This window comes from Accipiter gentilis, chromosome 7 (genome assembly GCF_929443795.1).
Source record: "Accipiter gentilis chromosome 7, bAccGen1.1, whole genome shotgun sequence".
Lineage (NCBI taxonomy): Eukaryota > Metazoa > Chordata > Aves > Accipitriformes > Accipitridae > Astur > Astur gentilis.
Window position 1 is genome coordinate 9342174 of NC_064886.1, and position 25464 is coordinate 9367637.

The following is a 25464-nucleotide window of genomic DNA, read 5'->3' on the forward strand; positions in this document are numbered from 1 at the left end:
CTAAAACTACAGCCAAATGGTGCAGTTAATAAGGTCTACTGGAAATCCAACCCAGCTCTTGGCAGTAACGCTTGCAAGTTAAACAGGTTTTGCACAAAACTGAAGGAAATTATGACCAATTTAGTTAAAATCTTTTTGGCAGGCAATACCAATACAAAGGTCAGTCATTTTTCAAGTTTTGTTTTGCTTTGTTTTTTTAAAAAGTAATTCCATTAATACAACAAAGGGGATTTTTTTGCAATATTCAAAAGGAAACAGCTTTGTTGTTTGAACAAACATAATGCAAAACTTGTACTTTAAAAAATGTATTTTCTGTCATTATGGGACTGTTCAAGTGTGTCCTCAAGGAGGCTTTGCATGCCAGAGTTTGAAAATTTTGATCTGAAGTAGTAATGAAGTTTCCAACTCCTTTTCCCTCTGTTGCTAAACCATGGTGAGAACCCTCTTTTCCTATGAAGAGAATGGAGAGGATTTCCCAGGAAGAAGCTGCTGGTTGTTCTTTCCTTCCATTGTATTGCCTCCTCCTGCAGCCATGCTAGGAGGACGCACATCTGCAACCAGCTTCCTCCGCTGCCAGGTTCCTGACCTGAACAGCTTCCAGCTGAAGGCAGGAGATGATGGGGCTTTAACTGTTGGGAATTTTGTGAGAGGGAGAGGTAAGACTTCCCATCTGGTCTTTCTCTTCTGTTGAGACGTGTTCAGCATCCAGTTGCAGTGAAGTCAGGGTTAACTAAATTCAAGACTTTTAGGGACACATTGTTTAAGTCCTAACAATGTAACTGGAAGGGCAGAAGAAAGAGACACCTGGCCCTGTAAACAGCCATTAACTCATAGGGATCTAAAATCCTTGGGGTAAAGCAAAATGAACGATTCCTGCTCTCTGTAGCCCACTGCTTTCTCTTACATCCCCATTAGGGGCTTTTTTGAATAGCTTTGCAAATTTGATGTTCATCTACCAATCACTTTCTTCGTGTTTAAGTTCCCTGTCCTCTTTAGATATACTGAATTTTGCCATAGTTCCTTTCAGAATACTCCTAGAGATACCTGCAGTTAGGACATTTGGTTTCTAGCTAGATGATGTGTCTCCCTGTTCACTAAAACACAGTTCCTTTCCTGGTATGTTGTGATTTGTGTTGGAAGTGCCTGTATTCAGCAAATTCAGTATTCAAAGCAGAAATCCCAGGGGCCTCCTACCTCTGGGTGGTACTTCCTCTGTCGCACAGGCTGTGATGCCTTTCCAGTTTACAAATGCAGTCAGTTTTTGCAAATGCTCACAAAAATTGTGGGGTTTTTTAGGAAGACAATTTCTGATTTCAGCTTTCTCCTTTCTACTTTTCAAACTATGTTGTGAGAAGAATGGGGTTTGCCTCTCAGGTTTGCTCCGCTTACTCGGCAATTGAGGCCCAACCATAACAAAGCTGTTTTCCTACGGGTTTTTGTTTCAAGAACCCTTATTCCCCTCCCTGGAGAGGGCTATGTGCTGGATAGAAAGCACGTCAACGAATAGGAAAGATTAATTGATGCCAGTGGTTGGCAAGGCAGTTACCAAAATGCATGTGGTGTCTTCTTTGAAGCAAGGAACAGATTTCAGTGTTTCTGTGCTTGAATTACTTCTCCAGCTCAGAGTTTGGTTAAACCTACTCGTGGGGCAGCACTCAAATTTCTTTTGAAGTGACTTCATAGCGGACAACAGCAGCTACACCAAGCTAAAAGTCTTGGGGACAGACACGATAGCAAACCTGGCGTGAGCTGAACTCGCCTCTCATGGGCACACACACTGTGCTGATGGCACTTTATTTTGCAAATGTGTCTTTGAAACCTTGCCTTTGAGCCAAACAACTGTAAGGCCCAAGGGCTAAAGCAGCTATTTCACAGGCTGGAGTTTGATGACGGCTTCTCAGGTTCTAGCAATGGCTGCTGGAGTGTAGTTGTTTTGTTACCAAGCAGAGAGCCCAACACCCTGCGGTGCCCCAGTGCTGTGGGGTGTGAAGCCTCTGTTTGGGGATCAGGCAACCTCCCACTGCAAGTCTCACTGAGCTGAAATGATTCTGTGGAGGCTGCAAAATTGTATTGAAATGCTTTGCTGCTTAAGTTGAAAGTGCTTCTGATAGTTCAAGCTAGACTATGCTCTCAACTGTTAGTTACTAGGTGTATCTCTGTATGCATGGAAGGAAGTATTTAGTGCAGTAACTCTGGCTGCCAGCTTGGTATCAAAACCTGCAGATCAAACAGTTCATTTATTCTTAATACTGGAAGTCTGCTTACTGTCCTTCAAAGCCTGCCGTGCTTCCCTCCCTGGGTGAGGGCCCGACTCGTCTCACATCTCCAGCAAGCAGTCTCTCAAGTGCAGTTTCCACAGGCACAACTTCCTGGCCTGGCTGTTCTCTTCGGACCTGGTAAGCCAGGCCAATGTAGGTATCTAGCGTCTGATCATCAATATCAGGATCAATTGTGTAGAAGGCACCCTTCAGGTCATCTGCCTTCACCTCTCTGTTCAAAAACAACTCGGTCACTGCTATGCTGTAGTATGTGAAAAGAATACTTACTTATTTGTGCCACAGTGAGAATCCATGTTGCTTGAAATACAGAGCAGAGATGTCTTTTGATATTGTTATCTCTGCCTCTACTAGTATCCCTTTGTTTTTTAAATACACATGTAATAAAAGCTGATAAGTACTAAATTTCAAACTGAACAGAAGTGAGGAAATGTTAGACTTGTGATAACCTGGGAAGACCTTAAATTCACTCTGTTGTGCACTGTGATATCCTTTGTTACAGAACTACATTTTCCTTTGCTAATTCAGTGCCCACGTTGGACAGTACTTAACTTCATGGGCATATACCCACCTTCGGTGTTCTCCTCAGTGCTCAGTGCATAGCACCAGGCTTTTTCTCTATGCAGTGACCGCCTCTTGTTTTGAGGTGGAATTATTTCTCAGGTTTGCACCTTTAAATCTGCAGTTTTCAGTCCTGTTTGCTCTTCCCGCTCCTCAGAACCAATCTCTGAGGATGAACAGAATTTTACTGCTATATTTGGAGAGCTGAGGAATGTTGAGACATGAGACTTCAGGTACTGAGGGGGATCATTGGTACAACCAATCTTCTCTACTCACTGTCTGCCGTATCCAAGTCCTTTGTGTCAGGAACTGACACTGTTCAGTGTTTCGCAGAGCAGGGCTCGGCCAGGTTTCACTATTTACTGCAATATTCACAACAGGGGCCCTCTGTAGTGCAGGGGGACACTGCACTGGCCACACACTCCTGTGTCCGCAGCAGGTTCCCTCTGCACGCACTGTCCTGATCTACTATCCCCATCAGCCCCTTCCCTCCAGACTTACATTACATCTCCTAGCTTGCTCTTCAGCTGTTTCAGATATTCCTGCTTCTCCCTGACATACTGGCTCCTCAGCTTTGCGACGAAAGGTTCAGTGTTCCCTTCCTCATCCTGAAAGAAATTACAGGTGTGTTAGCACTGAATATGTGTTCCAGTCTGGATAGGAGCTGCCCTCTGATATGTATTAAAATAACTCAGCTCTCCTAGAAATGGAATTTCCATGTGAAAAGTGGAAATAAAGAGCAAGAATATAGAAAAACTCCTATAACAGCAAAGGCACAAGCTTGCATTGCCATTGTCTGCAGATGGCCTTCAGGTGTTAGAGCTTGTGGAAGGCATTGCAACTTTGTTAGTCTGATAAAACTAACTTAATCCCTAAAGTAGGCTTAATCTGAATCAAAAGGAAAACTTAAGTAACATCAGCTTACTTCTTTGAATAAGGATATGTAGTCAATGAGGTCTTCAGTGCTGTCCAGCTTGTACTTGCTTGCATCAAGTAGTTCTTGGATTGACTCTTTCCTTTTCAGGGGAAAAGCTTCCCTCAGAGCCGTGCTGTGTGGAGACAGGCAATACGGGCAGAAATGTGTATGCTGTTACAGTACGAGCACTTAACGACTGCCAGCATGGCTGGCTGTCTTTTTAGGCTACCAGTGTGTGCACGTATTCCATGGGCCAGATCTTCAAAAATTCATTGCTTTCATTATTTGAGAAGCACATGCACCTTCAGACACCAAAACAAGGGCAAAGCTTTCAGCAGAGCTTAGGACTCAGGTGAATGTTGGATGCTGAGCCATGTGGGAAACTCTGAATGCAACTGTGAGCATGGGTTATCTGGTACCCCAGACCAAATTGGTTAGCATGTCTGTACCAGAGCCATGTTCCCAGCTAAGTGCTGGAAATGGCTGCTGCTTCTCTTCTCTGCCATGGCCTAAAGCAATGCTGTATTTAGGGTTTCAGTTAAGAAGGCACAGCTGATTGATGAACTGGGAGAAGATTAACAAACCTTGCACCTGTAGCAAAATTCACACAAGTGCTTTGCGACCTATCATAGGAGCTCGTGGGAGCACTGTGTAGGGTCCCGTGTCCCCTCAGGGAGCATGGCAGGGTGCAGGGGCTGCCAGCCTGTCCCACTGTATGTGTGAAGCACCCCATGTCTGCTCTCAGGCCTCTTCAGTTGCACTACTCAAAACTTGCAGTATTCACATTATTCTAAACCTAATGCAGACGTTAACGAGTATATACTTGCTAGAGCTGTCCGCATAGGAATTTAAAAGAGAGAAAAACCTCCTCCCCTGGCTGCACTGGCAGATAAGCAAAGCAGACAGACTCAGCATATCACAACATCTCATGTGAGCCAGACATGGGCAGAGCTCAGTGGGCAACAGTTGGCCTCTTGCCTGAACTGCTTGCTGGTCAGGAATCCGCTGTTTGAGCTGTCACAGGCAGCCAGCTCCTTTTGCAGGTTGGAAATCAGCTGATTCTGGTTGTGGTACTGTTGTTCACCCACCTGTGAAACAGGGAAGGTTCACAGGTCAGTAACCGTCCCATCTGTCCCTTGGACTACCTTCAAGAGGGAATCAAAACTGCAAAAAGATTGTGCTTGCTTCTAAAGCAACTTTTACCTGAGCAGCTTTTAGCAATTTACAAATAATTAAGCAAGCAACACAGTGGCTTCTTGTTGAACAACTTCCTTAAACTGTTAAACCCTCAGTTGCAGACACACACCCTGGATCCCCCCCAAATGGCGGCCGCCTCCCTGCCCCAGATGGTGGCACTTAGTCCCAGCCACTTTTCCACTTACAAGCAAGACATAAGTAGGGCAAATATAAGAGGACTTGGGGGGTGGGGGGAGGTTATATGTGGTTTTGTTGTGGGAGATGAAAAGATGTGGCTATGTAGCTAGAGCCCTCCAGCTCTGACGCAGTGCTGGGGAGTGAGAAGCAAAGCTGCCAGGGCCTGCATGGCCCTGCAGTTCAGAGATTGTGTCCTGATCTTCACAAACACTGCACAGGGACAGACCGTGAGCTGTTTCAGGAAAGACCTACTGAGACAAAAAGGCCTGTAAGTCTTTCAAACAGAAGCCTCTCATCAGAGAAAACAGATACACTGTGACTAATGTGTTTGAAAGAAATGGGGTCTTCTAGAAGCTCTGCTGGGAGCAGTAAGAGCCTGCCATGTCTTGCGTGGACAGGGTTCCCTTCTTTAGCGCGTGTCAGTGTTTACTTTTATTCTTCTGAGAAGGTGCAGCTTCCCAGGGTAAGGAATGGGAGGTGAAGCTGCTTTGCAGAGGAATGCTTCCCTTGCCTGCGGCCTGTCACACAGGGATGTCTGGGCAGAGGGCGGCATTGGGTTGCAGGTTGCCTACCTTCCCGGTGAGTATGTTGTAGAATGAGCTCAGGACGTGGTTTGATTGACAGAGTCGCATGTTCTCGTAGAGGGTGTAAGACCATTCCATGGCAGCGGCATCTCCGTACTTCTTCTGCAGGTAGCTGAGAAAGAACTCGGGAAGACTGGATCGCTTCCCTGTCTGAGGGATAACAAGAGAGTATCTCCCATAAGCAGCAGAACTAAATCAAATCTGCCCGTTTGATTCTAGGTGTCTGTGTACAGATGTCTGTCTTTTGGGCATCTCACACAGTGCTAACACAGTGCTAGGGCTGGCTGGAGTCTTCCCTGTTATTAGGTCATTCAAAATGTTTCTCCCAAGTTTGTTCTCTAAATGTGGGTAAGTTCACAGACTTGCTACCTGTGAGGCAATCTGTCAGATTTAGATGAGCTTGGCTCATGGGTTGAGAAATGGAAGCAGCTATTGGAGAGAAGCAGAGCCAGTGGTTGCAGCCACCCTATTTCCTCAGGAAACCAAGCTGAAAGTAAAAGACAGCTGGCATAGAAAGCAGTAAGCTGTTTAGGGCCAGTCTCAAAGATGTTTCTAGGCTTCTAACTCAAAAGAAGAAACCTGTAAAGTGATTCTGTCTCTCCCAAGGTTGCTCTCATATGACTGAGGCACAGTAACAGGGCTTGTGCAGTATCTGGGGAGATGGTGTCATACTTTTCCCTATCATGGGAAGAATTAAACAGCCACTTTTATTCTCCTTTTGACTCTTGCATTGCCCCAGACAGGCAACCTATATCTTCCTCGGCAAAGGACACGTACCTCACCCCTTTGGCCTCCAGTTGTTGCTCCAAAACCACCCGTCTTTGCCCACAAAGAAGGGGAAATTCTTTGGGTTTTGTGTAACAAAACCGAACTACTTTTATATTGATAAATGAATTAACGTATATTATATTTTTTGCCCCTGCTCCTCATTTTTCCTGCAGTGCCACTTGTTCCTGTCTTGCATGGGCACAAACACTATGGAGCTTAATAATGGACTGGCATGGGTTAAAATCAACCCCAGCAAAAAACACTGGCCATGTTTTGGCCACACAGATGTCGCCAAGGTTTCCACCACCTAAGAACAGACGTTGCGTACTCATGATGGCATGGCGGTCTACAGAGACCATCACACCCCAGAATAGCAGCACTCAATGTATCTGAGGTCTCGGACTCATGAGTGTGGCTGATTTAGCTCAGCGTGACTGCAGTGGTTCCTCCCTTGGGCACCCTGCCTTGTGGAGGAGTTTTCACTGACAGCTCAGCTGCTCTTGCAACAGCTGCTGGACCACTGCAGTTTACGGCCCTGGACATCAAAGCAACCAGTGCTGACTTCTGGTTTCCTGAATGTCTCTGAATTTGCAGTGTCCTGGGAGCAGGAGCTGCAGAATAAGCCTCTTAGGCCTGGGATGGAGGTATTCCAGTTACCCACATGACACTGTCCTAAATCATGAGTCAGATCCCTGGGGAGCCCTGCCAGGCACAGGGTTACTGCTAGCTGAGGCAGTACAGCTCGATACAGATGAAGCACTAGGTCAGGACATGGGTGAGACCGTGGCTTCCCAAACTGGACTGACTGTCATAGCAAAAGCTGTTTGTGGAGAAGGAAAATGGGACAAACCTGCTGTTCTAGTGCAATTTTCTCCTTCCAGACATCCTTTAGAATGTTCACCACATCCTTCTTAGTCAGCTTTTTGTTCTTGACTTCACCTTCATGTCTCAGGTACACAGGAACTTTGTCACCTTTGCCCTAAGTAATGGAAAAGAAACAGATCTAGGTAAGGCCTTCCCCTCACTGGCAGTGATGCAGCACCAAAGCCATGTTGTCAGCATCTAAAGCCATTTTAATGAGTCATTTGTGTGAGTCTCATTCCCAGCACTGTAAAACACATCTGTCAGCACCTCTGCAGTGTGCCTCAACTGGTCCAGCGTGGACCTGCTTAAGTTGGGGCCCATGTTAGCCACATTGCCTGTTCCCTACAGTTACGCTACTTAAAAATTAGTTCATGAGTGATGTTGGTTGATGCCTTCCCTGCTGTGTCCAGGCAGCTGCGAGCATACCTGATGACTAGTGTAATATATTTGCAGTCAATAAATCATTTATTACAGTAGAGGGATGTTAAAGCCCTTTGTGTTGTACTAGAAACTCTGTGGTCACCTTGGGGCTTTCAGCTGGAACTATAGCTGCAGCGGAGGGTGTGGGACCTTCTCTCGGCAGCAGTGAGCTGACAAACCTGTCCTTAGACAAAACGGGACTCTGTTGAGAGGTTCTGCCCAGCAAGAATAGAAGAGGAATGATCTTCCTTGGAAATGGCTTCCAGGAATGGCACGGCAAACAGTTCAAGCTTCTGGAAAGGCTGAGGAAAAGATGTTGAAGGACTAGAAAAATGTTACTTTGTCCCTGAGAAATTCTTTGGATGCAGTTATGCTTGGTATGATGTGAAGAATCCTTGTAACATTTCCTTGTCCCTGTATCATTTCCTGATTCTCCCACGTGCTGGGGTGCAGTGCAATGGGGCAGTGTGAGTTGAATTAACTTCCTGATGCCACAAAAAGGAGTCATTCCCTACTATGTAGTCTTGCTACTTACTCTTAGTCATTCTAGTGCTTTGTCTGAGTTCATCTCATCAGCAGAGAACTAACCTGGGGAAAAAAGTACTACTCTGCTGGATACTTCCCTGTTGTTGCAGCCAGTAGCAGAGGATAGGGACAGGGGAGAAGGACAACGCTTTTCAGCAGCAGGAAGCTGTTAATTTGTCTCGGCCCTATAGTGCAGCATTAGTAAGGGGCTCTAGCCCACTAGTAATACCTGCATGTCTGATGATTCATGTAGCATATTTGTAAAGTGTAGCTATTTCAGCATGCTTACTCTCAGTTTCAGCTTTTCTAATGCACCTGAATTTTCTTAGCTTTAAACTTTTCGGTGGTTACACTAATGGGAAGGTGAATATTGAAGACATCAGCCACGAAACCAATTCACCCACCTTCCTAATGGATATTTACTACCAATTAATCTCAGTAGAAACAAGCAGAGAAGAAAGCTTGCACGTACCCATCCAGGGAAGACATTTATCTCTTTTAGCGCTCCTGTTCCTATTTCTTCCAGAAGCACATCCACTAGCTGACTGCTGCTCTTCCCCTCAGCCAGACAGGCCCACCGGTCAGCTCCACCAGGAATCACCTCTGCAAAAGCAAAAAGATGCTGAGCTCCTAGAAGAGGAGAATGTGCCCACACATACTGTTTTTTTGTGAATCCCACTAGGAGCCTTACAATCAATACAGATCTCTAGATGTCTTGTTTGTCTCCTAAGATGTCTAAGGCAAAATGGAATATACCCTGCAAGCTCCTCTCAGGCCACTCCTAAAAGCCTAGGAGAAAACAGGGCATTGCAGGTAAGAAATGCACCACAGCAAAGTGTTTAAAGATGAGCTGCCTTAAGCAAACCACTACTGAATACATATGGCACCTGAACACTTCGGCCAGTTTGGCCGGGGCGTGTAGTTGTGCTGAACTCGCTGGAGTTCAGTGCAGAAGTTGTCTCGCTCTTCTGCAGTCTCTCTGTGGATTTCCAGCAGTGTTTCATATTCCTTATGGAGCTGATCAAAATTTTTCTGCAGAGCCTTCATCTAAAGGATATAGAAAGGAGGACTGTAACAAAATAACCAGAGTAACAGAAATTTTCTCTTGTCAGACAGCTCAGGTGAGCAGTGTAGTCTACAGGCTTACTGGAGGTGTCCCTGGTTTATTGCTTCTAGATCAGAAGAAAAATAAATAATTTATTAAATTTTATTGTTACCATTTACAAAAACTTCTGACAAAACATGTCAATGACCCTTTTATACCTGTTTTTGTGTTTAAAAATAGATGTTAATCTGCTAGGAGAGAGCAGGAGAAACATAGGCTTCTGTTCTAGAAATTTTTACATGCATTCCCTTCAGATCTGCTGTACTTTATTTAGAAAATGTTTCTTTTTTATACCATTTATCTTTGTTCTACTAGTACAAAGGTACATTGTGATTCAGAGCTCTAGTCTGGGTTTTGAGGGCTATGTCGGTATTTATTATGCCATGATATAGGGACATGAACAGTTGATCAAGCTGTGCTGATGGTCAGGGCTGGAATGGAGCTGCCAATGGAGCTGCTAATGGAGCTGCCAATGCCCCAAATGTAGCTCGAACAGCCCAGGATTGCTTTTCCAAAGCACAAAGACAGGTAGTGCTTTTTTGCCTTAATGGAGGTTTTCATTCATCCCTCTTGACAGCTGTGCACTATGTGGTGGGATTCAACGCGTTCTCTTGTTCATCCTCCTCCTAGAGATCAAGTCACTGCCCCTGTGCCACTGCGGGGTTGGAAGCAGACCCCATTGTAGCCGCTGGTCTGTGTTGTCCCTTTGCTGTCCTGCATGTGACATGGCATTGCTCCTGTACATCTCCAGTGCAAGCTAAGCAGTCAAACATTTCTTTTGAAAAGGCAGCAAACGGATGCAACACGAGGAACCTAGTCCAGTTCTTTCACAGCTGGAAAATGCCTTGATCAGCTCCATAGCTGGGTTGATGACCTTGGAGTTCCAGTAGTCTAAAGAAGCCATTTGATACTACTGGAAAAGGCAAAAACCCAGCCAGATGGATAAGCATTTATAGGCCAGCAGTAGTCTCGGTCAGCTGTGGTCTGGACAAAACTGTGCAATGTATGTGAGGTGAACCTAGTTCATTTATTTATATATATGATGACTTCAGACAGTAGTTCCCAAGCTGTAATCTGTGGGCTCTTGGTGGTCTGTGGGCCATTATTGCTTTTATGGTGTCAACTCAGTTAAACCTGATGGTAAGGGTTTGTGATGGTATACTGTTCGGTCAGGCTGTGATTCCAATAGATAGGGAGCTTTTGGGGATTAGAAGACAGTGGCTTTTCATGTATTTCATGTACAAAGAACAAAGAAATGCCCTTATGTGAGCTCTAGGTTTACTGAGTCCCTATCTCAACCTGAATACTGAAGCATCATGTTATGTTTGTATTTATGTGGTATAGCTTGAAAATTAGGAGCTTATGCTCACCTCCTGAAGTAAATCAGAGTATTTTTTCTCCAGTGATTCAAAATCTCTCCTGGGCACAACATCTTCGTAATCTGCTGTCATGGTGTTCAGCTTCACCTGGGCTTTTGTGAGGTCCTGCCGAGCTACCTTTAATGCCAAAGTTAACTTCACCACATCTTCACCCTTGATGTCTTTAAACAACAGCCATTGATGAAAGCTCGTGACAGCAAAATTGTAGTTTTAGTTTTCCAAATTGTCTACTGAGTGCTTAGACCGCATAACCCTACAAAGTGTCAGCAAAAGCTGAATGGGCATAGACTGTAAAGAACTACACGTCCAGGAGTATATTGCAGTGTTCACATTCCCACCCTCTGTCTTGCCTCCTCTCCCGTGCACACATACATATTCAAAGGCTCAGGCTTGGTTTCGATTAACAGAAAGGATCACAGATGGGGGGAGGCTTATACAGATGCAATGGCTATAGCCAGCAAGTGAGAAGCAGTAGCACTGTGGGTGCCTGTAACCCTGCTGTGGACAACAGAGATCATGTACTGAAAAAGTCCCTACCACCATGAGTAACCTCTGTGCCAGGTATTTGTGACACCTGAATTTCAGCAGTTTTGTCCATCTTTGTGGACAGGCACAACGCTGCCAGCTGACTGTTGGCACTGGAGTCAGAAACATAAGGAACCTTTGCATTGGGCAGCTCCTGCCTTCAATTTACCTGTTGGGCTAAGCAAGAGCGTACAAGAATACAAGCAATGACTTACGGAATCAGATCAGACTAGTAGGTACATCCCTACCTATTCCCTTTCCTACCTGTTTATGGACTTCTTGGCCATGAATTTGTCTAACTTCTTTTAAGAATCAAAGCATATCTGAAGATATTTCAGAGATACTCTGAATTTTTACTGCAATGCTGCACCCATGGGTGTGCATTTGGGTGTCTGTGCAGGACAGGTTCTTACAGAGATCTGCTCTCTCTACCTTGGACTTGGTGACGTGTCATGTCCAGCTGTTCATTATGCATATCATTCAGTTTTGCTAGCAGCAGTTTGCGGGCACTGTACTCATTAAGATAGTGAGTATACTCCTCAGCCACGCTCGTCTGCAGATGCTCCACCTGCAGGAAACAAGAGGCTTGAATTGATCAGGAGCATGGCATCAGTGGGAACTCTTGGACTGGTTTGGTGGGTCTAGAGCAGAAACTAAGGAGCAGAGAGTGGGATAAGGGAAGCAAAGTGGGGAAAAACTGGAGCAGGAGAGTGGGCAAGTGATAATGCTGTAGAAAGGGATGGGCCCGATAGAAATATGATGGGTTCAAACTTGGAAGTAGTGTGCAAAAGGGTACTCCATCTGAGTTTTAGCCTTCTAGAGAGTGAATTATATAGATTTCATGATCTGACTTACACCATTTAAGATGAATGATACATATTTAAAGATACTAAGCGTACAATGTTGTAAAAGAGTGCATGTACTTTTACATAAGAACTTAAAACATTAGTACCAGGAAGATATTTATTTCCTCCCCCTTTCAAATGCGACACTGGAAGAGCCAGATGGGACAAGAGATACAAGTGAAGACTTCTGACAGTGGCAGCACAGCCTGTCCCAAGGGAACAGGATATTCTCTGGAGTTGGCCAAGATCCAGCATCACTACTGTACCAGATGTTCAGTGCCTGCTCCAGAACTTCTACTTGCACCAAAGGATAAGAGGCTGGGAGGTAAGAGAGCAGATGTATAAAATGCACCCAACTGCAGTTGGGAAATATTGGACTCCTCATTGTATAATCTACCTGAGTCTGAAGAGAATTCTTTTCTTCTTTCATTTTGTCAATGAACTTTAACAAACGTTGTTTCTCTTGCTTTAACATACTTATTTCATCTTTCTCCTTTTCCTGTAGTGCCAGTATCTGCCGAGTGCACTCCTCGGAGACAGTTGTGACCATAGCCTTCAGGGGCTCTAGGGCACGAATTGTCTTCTTCTGATGAGCTAAAGAAAGCAGAGGTGGGGTCTCACAATGAGCAACAAAGCCTGAATTTTACTCACCTGGGCTCTTGGATATTCAATGCCAAAACAGGGCTGGTGGGAAAGGGGACTGAACATGGAGCTTTTACTGCTTGGCCTGGTGAGTGCCTAAGGACTGGGAGTAGTATCTTTTGGGATTATATCCCATTTTTTATGTAGCTGTGTGTCTGAACTTCATAAGGATTTCTGATTTCAGCTCATGCTATTTAGCCTGGTTTGGAAAACAAAGGATGAACAGGATTTTATTTTGTTTTCTTGAGTACTTAAGGTTTTGATAAGATAGAATGAGCACTGATGGCTTTGTCATATTTCACTAGGTGGGAAGGTGTCACCATTTAAGCACAGGCAGCATATGGGGCTAAAGACAGCTGGAAATTAGCAATATACCCTCTTTTGTGAAGGCACATTCTTCATGAACTTCGATCTGCTTTCGCATCTCCAAATGCACAGTCTCATGCAACCTTTTGCATACAAATTTGTTGTCTGCCCACTCTCCCCTCTTTTTATGTATGCCTTGACCTCTCTTCTTTTGCTTTTCTCTTCACTACATCTAGTAAAGAACTTGTGCTCTTCTTCGCTTTCTCTGCTGTAATGCGTGCTTTTCACTTTCAGCTATTTCCCCTTTGACTTGAAAATTTTTCTTAAAGAGATTTACCTGAGGAACCTAGTGACAGTACTTGACTTGGCTCCCATACCCTAGTTACAGTTACAGGGTAGAATTTCATCTGATGCCACCTCCTTGGTGTGGAGGCTTGTTTTTATGACTAGATGGAATTCCACCAGGAGAATAAAATGATCAAAGATAGGATATGGTGTGATTCAAATGAGGCTGTGAGCAAGCTTCATTTTGTTTGTGAATAACTGCATCATTCAGCAATCAAAACTGTTCACTCCCTCTCCTGAACAGAAGGATAGAAATGCTGATGGATGATGAATAATCTGACTTGGAGTTTTTTTTCCTCCTCAACAAAACCTGGTATTAGCATTTATGTACAAATACTATGCAAGAGATTTTGCATTTTAAAAGTTAAAATGCATACATAATTCTAAGAACAGGAACTACTTTTCTCATTATACTTGGGTGTGAATTTCCTTCCCATGCTATAACTGTACCAAAGGGTTTGCAAAACTCTTTCACTATGGTCTTTGTATCAGGACAAGAGATAGCAAAAATTAGACCATTAGCACAGGGATTCTGCCACTGTGCTGTTTGGTTGTTCACTGTGAGCTAAGAAGACCACGATAAAACTTCAGCAAACCTGCTTCGAGGCGTAGTTTGAGTGTTTTGCAACAGACTCCTGACCACAAGCAAACCCCTTTAAATTAAGCGCAACAGTATTTTTAATCGTAGCTGCCTCGTATGTCAAAAGTTATAGCACAACTCGTTGGCTGCCAAAGTGATTATTTTGTAGTGTGGACACTGGCCAGCGCCATCTGAGAACATCAGCTCTCTGATGACCTCTCATAACTCTCCCCATGCCAAGAAAGGACAGACATTTTCCCACTTGGAAAGAATTCAGGCTGTGGTGCAGATCATTGCACATACAGAATTGCTGGATGGACCCAGAAGTCTTAGCATCACAAAGGAGTGAATGTGAAGGCCTTGTGGACATAGCAACCTGAGTATTATTTTAATCAAGAAATGGATTCAGCCGTGGATAACATCACCATGAAGACCTACCCTGTCATTCAGCTTTGTCTTAGAGGAGCTCCCAGCAACACGACCTTTATCTTGGACCAAGCTAACCACTGTAGGGATTTGATGGCTCTCTCCTCCACGATGATATTTTCCAAATTCTGCTTAGTACCTTCACATTCATGTGGATTTACTCCAGAAACAATGCTATAACACCTCAGTGTTGGCTGAGCACAACCTTACACCCAAAGGAGCTACAGCTACAGTTGTATGTCCAGTTCTGGCAGAAGACAAATAGTTGCAAGCAGCCAGTACGGGCTGCATGCCCCTGCACCCATCAGAGGCAGCTACCTTCTCTGGTCCGCATGCTCAGCTATGCACGTGCTAGCTACTTCAAACATCGTGCTGCCAAAACGATGCAGCTAAATATATAGTGTAAGCAGAACAGTTTTAGGAAAACATTTCATAATATATTTGTTGTTGTTGTTGTTGTTGTTGTTGTAAACCAGATTATTCTGACTGAACTGGGAATATGTTGTAATGCTAGCAGATTTAAGGGGAGAACCTGCCCCAGCAGTGGGTGCAGTGGTGAGCACCTTAAATGTTCATATAGGCTAAGCTAGTACAGGATGTATGACTAGGGCAGAAAAAAAAGAGTAAGAAAAGCTGCTAAATACAAAGATAAGAGCCAGCTGGCTGAGAAATACAATGCTGTGGTGTAAAGGAGGTTTAGTTTCAGTTTCAAAGGGAGCTGAAATGCTACAGATAGAGCATGCATGTTAGGGGGAGTGATGAGAAATCTCTCTAAGCCAACTGTCCCATTTATCAGCTCCAAAGCCACACCTTAAGACTCCAAGTACTGTAGTGAGGGACTATAAACAGAATATAAAATTCTGATGTTAGGAGCCCTCAGAATGGCCACATCACAAATTTTAAAGAAGCTGGTTTTGTTAAGGACAGACATAATTTAAGAATAAAGATAAATATTTAGGAGTGCAGTTCTACAAATCTGTAAATTTCCTTCCTTTTTGCTTTCTTTTGTACTCTTTCTGCTCTCAGACACTTGCTTTTGTCTCTTGCTTAGCACAGACACTTTCTTGAGCAATTCAACTCACTAAACCCATATGAAACTTTGCAGCCCTTGGTCTTTGTTCTTCCTGCTGGGTGAGCTGACGGAGCTCATGGATATGTCCAGCGAGTGGCAGAGCTGGTGCGTTCTAAGCAGTGGGAGTGCACCAACAGGACTTGGGATGTGGGACCATCTTGTTTCTATGGCCATGAGTTGTTGGGTTAGATTAGATCACTGCTTCCTTGGCCAGGCAGGTAAGCTGTTGTCTGTGCTAGGTAGGGAGAAAGAGGCCTGGAAATCGCTTTCTAATAACCCTATCCAATACCCTTAGCTAAAAGGGGATGGATGTCATGCAGGCCTCATTAGCAAGGTAAAATCTGTAATTAGGACAATGAGTCCTCAATATACAGAAAGGTGGGAGGATCCCAATCCCAGTTTAAAAAAAAAAATAATAATTTGCTTTACTCTTAGAGCTTCAAGTATACTTGCTACCATGGCATATTGGTTCACTGGCATTCAGCTGATTTTCAAAAGTAAGGCTATCATAAAAGATACGTTTTGCTCTGAAGTCTCCAGAGACTTCAAAGAAAAAAAAAAGAAATATCACATCCAACCAATATGGAGGAGTCAGTAAATAAATGCTTAAAAAAAAAAGCTTCAGAAAGCAGTACAATATCAGCTACAGAATGGACACCAGTAATCTCTCTGGGAGCTGAAGCAAAGAAATGTCTACTAAAGAGTTCTGGAAAGAATGTGATTTTAAAAAAAAATGGTTTTAAATATGGTTAAAATTTACTTATTCACCTAGTTGAAAGATACTGTGCAAAGAAAGATTTTTGTCTATAATGAGGGATTATGAGTAGATGTAACAGGTACTGGGATAGACAACATACATCCTTTAAGACACTGTCCCTGTAAAAAACTGTTGACTTTTGATAGCTGCTCAGTGCCCAGCATGAAATGAGCTCCTGGTTACAGTCTATTTCTAGCCCACTGTGATTGTTTACAAAGTACTGGTATCACTGTGGCATCTGAATGCCAAGCAAGGTTTAAAGCACACTAAGAATGGCCAGGGAACAGTCAGTTCAGTTCTCTGCCCCGCCTTGCTTCAGGAGTAATTCAAGCTTCAAGTTACCAGAGCAAGTGCATCCAGATATATTAGTACGATACACTCCACTATAAATGTGATTGTCCCAGAAAAACCTTGAGACTCTGCTGTTGCCTGAACTGTGTATGTGATAAGATTTAAAAAAAATCTAACAATCTTAAATCTAAATCTAAAAATCTAAAATATTATACAAAAAAGCCCTCCAGTAACAACTTCTTATGTATGAAGGAAATAGACCTAATGGACCAGAAAGATGTTTTTTCCAGTTGACATCTATTTAGGCTGTTCATCCTGTGTATGTATCTAACACAACTAAGCTCTGTAATAACATGTCTCCATTAGTGTTTTCTCCCGACAGGTCAAGTCCAAAAGCTTACCCAAAGTAACTTCATATTCATTCTTTATAGCTGACAGCAAGGGCTTGTAGGTCTTGAAGTTGTCTATGAAGAATTCAAAAATCTCTCTGTAGGGCTAAAAGAAGAAAAAGAACTTGAGAAAACATTCAGTGACACATTTTTCAGAATTCAGAGTTAGCTGTTTTGTCCAACACAAGTGGCATCTAATGACAGTGAGAATAAGTATAAAAATACTGCTAACACATTTTATTTTGTCTCTCCATCTTTGGTTCACCATCCCAAATACATCATATGAAGGTGGAGTTCTCTCCCGTGTTGATAGGCATCACAGCATGATGGAGAGCAAAGATTTTAGCAGCCAAAGAGAAGCTTTGATCAAGTCTGTCAGGACACAGCTCCAAAGTATGATACTGTTCAGATTGAGCTGCCTAGAACTCAAGGATGTAACAATACGGATGTTAAAGATGTGTAACAAGATCATATTGCTGCTTTTGTTGCCTATTTTGCTAAGTTAAATGGCACTCTTGGCAGAGCAGAGAGAGTCTCTCTGCAGATGTCCTTCTCGGCAGAATAAAACTTGTTCAGAGAGGACAGTCAAACTCCCATGGTGTATCTGGGCCATGGGAAGACTTCAGTAGCAATAAGGAATGTTCTCACTGAGAGTACCTCACTATTAAATACAATTAAACATGTTATGTAAGATAGTAAAAATATTTTCAAAGCAGAAACACATTTATGAAACCTCTGTTTTCTCTTGCCATTAGACACTCTTTGTTTCCCTCGAGTCTCTTCCATCTACCACTTTCCCCATCACTACAGGATTCCCTTGGGAATGAGAATTTGCATTAATTTGTGCAGAGAAAATTGAATCCAAACTTCCCACAGTCTGCATAAATGCTCTAATTGCAGGATATTACAAAACTAGGAGTACCCACTCTTACTCTATCTGTGTTTTGAATTAAAGTGGTGGTTCTCAAGGTCTCCATGAGCTGTGTCCTCAAACACTCACAACAAATCCCCCAGGATCAGACCCATTAGAAGCTGCAAATTTGGGGGATCCTGACTGGTGTCAGACAAGAGCTAGATGAGGAAGCCCCTCCTTGTTACATGCAGAAACCTAACTTGAGAAATGAGAGGTTTTACAGTGAAAATTTGGGAACCTACACACTTGCTGCTTTGTGGGTTTACACAGGAATGTTCAGGAGTTTAGTGGCTAAATTCTGTTTCACATCCATTTAAGATTACCATGCCTTTTTGAAGACTTGGGCTTTGATTTGAAAATGGAACAGTTATAGGAGACGCAGAGTACACAAGAAGATGTGAACAACTCAACAACATATAAACCCAACAACGTATAAACCCAACATGCAAACAACAACCCAGCATATAAATGAACTGCTTTCTGCGCAAGTTCTCTAACATCAGCTGCAAACCCACTTATCCAATACCACCATAGGTGCCTACTCTTCTCATCTACTTTTTCCTTTGGATGGCAAATTTAAGTAATCCATCTCAGCACTTAGTTGCAAGTCAAGAGACCCTTGTATCAGACCTGTAACTTCAGTTCCTGGGAGTTCTTTTTAGTCAGATCAAGAGACTGCAGCTCTTTCCTTAAGTAGGACTCTAGTTGTTCCAAGTACCGTGGCTTTGGAAAGGTGAGAAGGGCCTGTTTATTGCTGCAGAGACACAGGAAAAGAATGGATGCATGGACTTAGGTGTGTCATACACATAAGAATGAACTCATAATAAATCAGCTCAAGGATCTTGGTTTTCTTCCTACTGCCCGTTGCTTCACAGCAGGACTTTTTTTTTTTTTTAATGTAGTACATATATATTCTCTCAGGTAAGGGAAAATTGTGTAGCATACAGTGGACAATTTAAAATTCCCTGATAGAGCAGGAGGCTATTCAAGACACCATGCTATTACTACTCCTGAGTTTAAGAACTTCATAATGGTTTTTAGTATAAAAAGCCAGGTGAGTGGGTTTTCTGTATCAGAAGAGAATAAATACTAATTACATTATTCAAAATGGATCAAGGAAAACCGCTGTTTGAAAAGAGAACCGATAATATACTATGTTTCAGGAGGTTCTAGGCTAAGTGTCCCTTTGCTGGATGTTATCATGCATATTTCATATTAAAACCAGCTAGAACTAAAAGCCCAACTACCCTTATTATATCATCCACAACTGTGTCCTGCAGTCTGCCAGAGCCCTGAGTGCACCAACAGGCTCTGCAACCTCTTCCCCCATGCCTGGGGGTTTGGGTGCTTGTGCTCCAGGGGAGCTGGGACCTCATAAGGTGACAGCAAGGAAACCACAGAACTTGAACAAGAATAGCAGAGCGGGTCCCTTGATGGTAGCCAGGATCATCCATAGTTCAGTGATGTCAGGCAAGTCTGCAGTGATGAGGAAGGTCCAATGTTAAGTCAGCAGGCTAGGGTCAGTGAGGTACAAGACACATGGCTACACCATAGCTCCAGCAAGAACCAAAGGTGAGTGAGCCTGAGTGAAGGCTTCTCACATCTCTTTCTCACACAGCTCTTTTCACAGCACCTGGTCCCAGGTTGTCCATCTGTGCTGTATCAAAACCGGTCTTGAGCCCAGGCACCCAAGTGCCTAGGACTGGAGAAGAGCTTGCAGAGCCTGTTGGTGCACTCGGAGCCCTGGTAGGATCCTATATAATGGCAGTCAATGAATCATTAAATGATAGCATTTTAGGATGATGTTTATACTAAGCATGACTCACTATTATGTAAATACTTAACATCTCCTATAGAGCTACTAGTCAGAATGAACAACGTCTTCTCTGTTATGCTGAACTGCTGTGGGGTAACCCAACATCATTGTTCTCACTAACACTGGAAGAGGTTCTGCTCTCTAAAGTCTTAGTTTTCAAAAACTGCTTCAGCAATCCTGGTGACTTAGCCAGTAGTATGGGCTGAGCTTACCTAGACTGTCTCTCCTCTGGGGCGCAGCAGGGTTTGTGATTCTTTAAGACTGTCTGTCCAGATGCAAATGCAGGCCATGTGGACCAATGGCCTCTAGCAGAAGGCTGAAAAGATTGAAAGGAGAGAATCCCTTTGCTGTATCTGAGCACTGCAAACTCACAACAAAGAGCCAAAATCCAGAAATGATACAACTGCCTATGAAAGACAAGGGCCGTACCCTGAAATTCTTCTCAGCCAGGACTGACCACACTTAAAAACCAGGTAAACTTTTTTTTGTTCTTTGAAGAAATCATCTTCCCAGACTAGTACCATTTGTTAAACACCTTTGAACAATCTCCTGGTAGCTACTGTTCATGCTGCCTAGATTACATGATTGTGGGAAAGTGTTCACATCTTTGGGTGAAAAATGGTTTCTTGGTCTATACTAGGACCACTGGAAAATAAAGCATCTTACAAACAATCAGAATTTTGCATTAATCCAGATGAAACCCAAAATAACAGGTTTCACTTGGGTCTTGTTTCCACTAGGGAGTTTTGTACCATGGTGTGTCCCTCAAAGTAAAGGCACATTGAGCTAGGGTAACTCATATAGGTTATGAGTTTTAAATGCAGGCTGGTGACCCTACACAAAACAGCTGAATTTGCATTAGCGTAGAATGTAGTGAAGGTAAGGTCTGAGGAACAGTAAAAAGAATGCGATGAATTAATTTTCCTTCAGAAGCTGCAAGCTCTTCTGAAAGCAAAATCTTGTTAAGAGTCTGTTCATCTCTATCTTGGAACTTTCTTGGTGTTTCTTCGGGGGAAAAAAAGCCAGCTATGCTGGATTGCTCTACTTTATCTTCATTATTACAACCAAATAATTGGTATGTGATTGTCCAATACAAATCCCTCCCTACTCTGTAAAATTTACAAAAAGTTAATCATGGGCAAACAGCGGGGTTTGACTTTCAACACCCAAACTTCAGACTCACCAAGCCTTGAAAGAGTTAAATGTAAAGCCTCAGAAGTTTAAATGTCCTAATTTCAGTGGAAGAAGCAGGAAGATTACATTGGAGAAACAGTAAGATTCAATTTACTGAGAGTTGAAAAGCTTTTGTACAATGAAGAAAGTGCTTACAGAATGTCCCAGCTCTAGGGACAAAATAATACTTTAAGTTCTTGTGCTAATGTAGTGCATACAGCTTGTCAGAAGTGGCACATTCCTGAAATACAACCAAAATGCTAATGAAAAAAACCTCCAAAAATAAATAACATATGAGTTTATAGACCTTAACCTCCCATTAGTTTGTTGGTATACATGTTCCTGAAATTTATTTTCTCATAATTTAGATATAGATTTTTCATGCTAGTGTATTTTTATTAAGACTGATACATACTAGGGACCAGATGTTCCTGCAGGATGCTCTTAGCCTATGATTAAGAAGCATGTGGTTTCTTTTTTTTTTTTTTTTAAATTACATGGGTCAAGTTCTGGCTTTGGTATTTGGCATGTATGTCCACTCATAAAGTTGCAGCCAAGAAAAACATTTATATTCTCTCCTCTTTCTTCCACCCTTAAAAATGCAGTAATTAATTCACAAAGATGACACCTGAATCTGAAATGCAAGAGTTAGCAGCAACATATAGATTTTCTCTATCTATATATTAAAGAAAGATTAAAATGATTAGAACTTGCTTGACTTCTTAATAGTTTGGGATGGTCCATGGGCTTCCAGCAAGATTCAAAGTTGACCAAGTTAGCTAAAGTTTGGATGTTGCACTGGAATTCTTCAACTCACCGGAGTCTTCTGTTTCTTGGACAGGATGTATTTCAGACTGTTGATACGTGTTTGGCAACCTGGAATCTCAGAGGAAGATTCAGGAGCAGTCCTGTGCAATGGCAAGAAAGCAACTTATCAAAATATACAGAATTAATTAAATATGCAGTGGAGATTGAGAGTCTGACCCATGTGTACCTAAGGTAAGCAGCTAATTTTGTGCCTGATGCATGAAACATCCAATAGGATAACGTACAGGGAGGGACTGATGGAGAGATTTGATAACTGGCACAACATTTGGTACTTTCCTCACTGTCCCAATAAGAGCAACCAGCGTGAACCCTGCAGCTGGGTGAGCCTGAAAGAATTGTCTTCTGAAGAGGAGAGATTCGAAACAGCACTAGGAAACCTGTTACCCATGGGTCAAGAACTGGGATTTGGGGTCCCAAAAGTGCCTGCAAAGCCAGTAGTGCCACAGCACAGATGGCCTGACAGCCAGTAGAACCAGAAAACCATGGAACAAACAGAACGAGGAACTCTCTTTCCTAGACGAGAAGCTGGCATGTATAGGTGAAAGGCCTTTCAAGAAGTAAACAGAGTTGCATGTGTTTTTTAGGGAAAATTAGGGTGGCCGTGATATGATAAAGCAATCCAGAGATCACAGTGAATTTGCAGGCGCTGCAGTGGCACAACATAACCACGGACTCTGCTTGATATCTGAGCATCGCCTTCAACTGCCTGCATGGTTTCACGCTCGGGTGGCAGGTAGCTGTTATACCTTAAGCAGATTGAAGTCTCTAACCATCCGCTTTCCAGGAGAGGTGTGCATAGGGTGAGCCGGACTAGCTCTTGGAGGAGTCCACCAAGGGCCAGCACAGCGCTGGGGTGGGAGATCCTATCTGGTGGGCTGTTGGATCTCCCACCCTAGTGTATAAAATGGCTGCAGCTCTATGAAATGTGGCAACAGATCAGCACTGCTGAAAGGGTCCTGTTTCTTCCCCACCACAACAGGCTCCTGATGCCTAGGTAGTATTAGCTCTACTCTATGCTGGACAACTCTCTGAGCTGTTCTAGTTTGCCAGTCCAGGGAAAACCTGCAGTTACCCAGTTTAGGCTGACTAAAAACATAACATGCAAGTTCACCCCTCAGTGGGGGAGTGATTCTGCAGCTGGCAGTGAGGATGGAGCCAGAAACTGCAAGCAGTTGGGTCAGCTTGCCCAAGAAACCGTACCTTTGGGTGAGATTCCTTGAGATACCATGAACTGATCTAGCAGCTTACTGCTCTTGAACAGCCATACCATCTCCTCTCCTCCTAGCCGTTATCTTCCCGCTGTTTACCTTGTGCTGCTGCCACGGCTCATCAGACCTCTTTATAAGCTGCTTTAAGGAATCATCTCAGCAGAAAACTAACCCAGTGTCATCTTTTAATTTTGCTTAGTGATCACAGACACACAGAATACACTTCATTCTTGCGAGAAGATTGTACCTGGCACAACACGCCTTCATGGCACAGTTCCACCGGCATGAGGAAGCTGTGGAAGTTTGTGCTGTGTGCCTGGCTACAGGGAGGTATGGAAAAGTGGCAGCAACTGGGAGCCATGCCCGAGAAGATCAAACTCTGCTGGCCAGGGACACTCCAGGACCAAGGAACAGAATGAAGTGGCCTATGGTCAGAATTGCAGAGCGTTTTGAAAGTCTCCAATATATAACAGACCATTAAACATATAGTAACTCATGGTTTAGAATCTGAAGGGCACTTTTAATGCATTTAAACAAAATAAGGTTCCTAGCTATGCAGAAATGCATCTTCTTATCCACAGCTAAACTTGCAACCAGTACTTTGATACTCAAAGTACTGAGAACTCTCTGTTTCCTTTTGCTTTCATAAAAGCTGAGTGCACTTACCACTCAGGAGTATATGTCTCTTTTTTTCTTGCAGGGTAGGATCTTAAGATAATGGCAATCTTTACAGCCACATCAGTCAGCTAGGCAGTCAGTATGCTACCAGCCATGACAGCTTTTCACTTGCCTGACAAAAGCAGGGTCTCCGACTACAAGATCCCACATTTGGAAACTGAAAGGTGTCTGTTCCATGGTGACCACATTAAGTGAAAAAAAGAAGCACCTGTAACTATTCCCATGAGCAAAAATGATTGTTACTTGGACTGTGGTACAGATGGCCTGGATTTGGAACTGATGGCTTTTTCAGCATTGCAAAAGCTAGCAAAATTGAAGCAAGAAAAACTTGCTTGTTTGATGAAAGGTACTTCCTATGAGTGTAAGACATGCAACTTCAATATAATCAAAGTTGCTTTTCCTATATGTAAATTTTCTTGAATGGATGTAGACATTGTAGCATATTGGAGCTCTCAAGCAAAAAAGGTAGTGATAGCATGCTTTGAGACTACCTGCATCATACAACTCTGAGATCTGAAGACAAAAACCTATCTGTGGGTATAAATTAGGCCTTCACTGTGCTGGAGGGAGGCTCAAGACATACAGAGAAAAGCAGGCTTGGCCACGAACAGTCCAGAATTTTCCTTTTGAGGCAGCCCAGGCAGATGTCAGTGCCTCCGCCAGGCCTTAATTACCCAGACCAGCCTCAGCCAAGACCCTCACCCATGCACTCTCTTGCCAGTTGGTCCAGGAGCTCCATTTAAGCTCAGGCCTGGGCCTTCACCCCCTGCCTGAGCTACTCTGTAGTTCTAACTGTCTTCAGCCCTCTCTCCTGGATGTGCCTTGGACCTATGCTGTAGCCTTGCCTCCAGTCCTGTCTCTGAGCTACTCATTCGGGACCCAGTTCATCACTTGTCCTTGTCTAGGACTAGAGGTAAGGGCTGTTGGGGAGGGCCTTGCCTGGGTTGCAGTCACCTTGGTTGCAGTCACCTTTGGCAGCCATCTCACCCTCCCTCAGGGAGCAGCCCTGTGCTCTCAGAAGGCGAGGAAAGAACAGCCAGCAGAACAAAGACCCATGTACTAGAAGACACGGTCTCTTTCCAGGAAAGGAAAAGAATGGAGACATCTCTGCTTTTATAACTCTTCTGAACTATTCAGACTAACTCAGGCTAACTAGAACAAGGTATCGATGGTAGAGGTGGATGCTTTGATAAAGGAATGGTATGGAAAACAACTAGTAAGGAGAGGCACTGTCTTCCAAACGATAAACTAACTATAGCTAACTATAAACAGTAACAATGGCAAAGTAAATGCTACAGGAGTCACTCAATGAGTTCCTCGCTCTGCCGTGAGTGAGTGTGGCTCTTGCAACCGAAACGCTGCGTCCTGAAGCCCCACGAGCAGTTCTTGAAAGCCTTCCCCGCTGTTTATTTACACTTCCAGACAGGCTGGTGTGCTGAGCCGTGTCCCGCCGCCCCCGCTCTGCTGACGCCGGCTCTCGGCGGGCGGGGCGGTGTGACAGCGCCCGCGGCCTCCCAGCCGGTATGTGTGGCAGGGCCGGGGAGGCACCGCAGCCCCGCGGGAAGGGAAGGTCTGGGCTCTGCTCGGCTCTCCCTGCCGGGCCCGCACCCCGGTACCTCCCTCCCTCCGGCCCGGCCCTTACCCGCCCGGCGGAGCGCGGCGCGCCGCCATGACCCGCACCGCCCGCGATGTTTACACCCGTCGCCATGGAGACGCCCCCCCCAAGGACCTCATCGCGTGCCGCCATAGCTGCCCCGGCAGTGCCTGACGCGCTGGTGCCGCTCCCCAGCCGCGGCAGCCCCGCCCCGGCGCAGCCCCGCCCCGGCGGGAGGCGGGCTGTGCAGAGAGGCCGGGCCCGGGGCGAGGCCTCCGGAACGGCGCTGACCGCCGCCCTCGGC

The 25464-nt window shown here is 44.1% G+C and overlaps 1 protein-coding gene across 1 annotated transcript; it reads right to left on the bottom strand.

The window, feature by feature from the left end:
- Nucleotides 1-288: 288 nt before the first annotated feature.
- Nucleotides 289-25313, bottom strand: TSNAXIP1 (translin associated factor X interacting protein 1). Its single transcript, XM_049806550.1, has 16 exons — nucleotides 25209-25313; nucleotides 21670-21760; nucleotides 19892-19995; nucleotides 18494-18617; nucleotides 16963-17056; nucleotides 12540-12736; nucleotides 11730-11865; nucleotides 10764-10933; nucleotides 9176-9335; nucleotides 8761-8891; nucleotides 7330-7458; nucleotides 5700-5861; nucleotides 4732-4841; nucleotides 3763-3886; nucleotides 3339-3445; nucleotides 289-2490 (listed from the first exon to the last, which is right to left on the bottom strand). The coding sequence occupies exons 1-16, from the start codon at nucleotides 25235-25237 to the stop codon at nucleotides 2262-2264; spliced, it is 2097 nt and encodes a 698-aa protein (XP_049662507.1). The 5' UTR covers nucleotides 25238-25313; the 3' UTR covers nucleotides 289-2261.
- Between the last annotated feature and the right edge of the window lie 151 nt (nucleotides 25314-25464).

Excerpts from the sequence above, each read along its gene's own strand:
- TSNAXIP1 (XM_049806550.1), bottom strand. The coding sequence starts at position 25,237 with ATGGCGGCGCGCCGCGCTCCGCCGGGCGG. Across the intron at positions 18,618-19,891 it reads CCAGAGGAGAGACAGTCTAG|CAATAAACAGGCCCTTCTCA; the intron begins GTAAGCTCAGCC and ends GTGTCTCTGCAG. Across the intron at positions 7,459-8,760 it reads TAAATGTCTTCCCTGGATGG|GGCAAAGGTGACAAAGTTCC; the intron begins GTACGTGCAAGC and ends TCCATTACTTAG.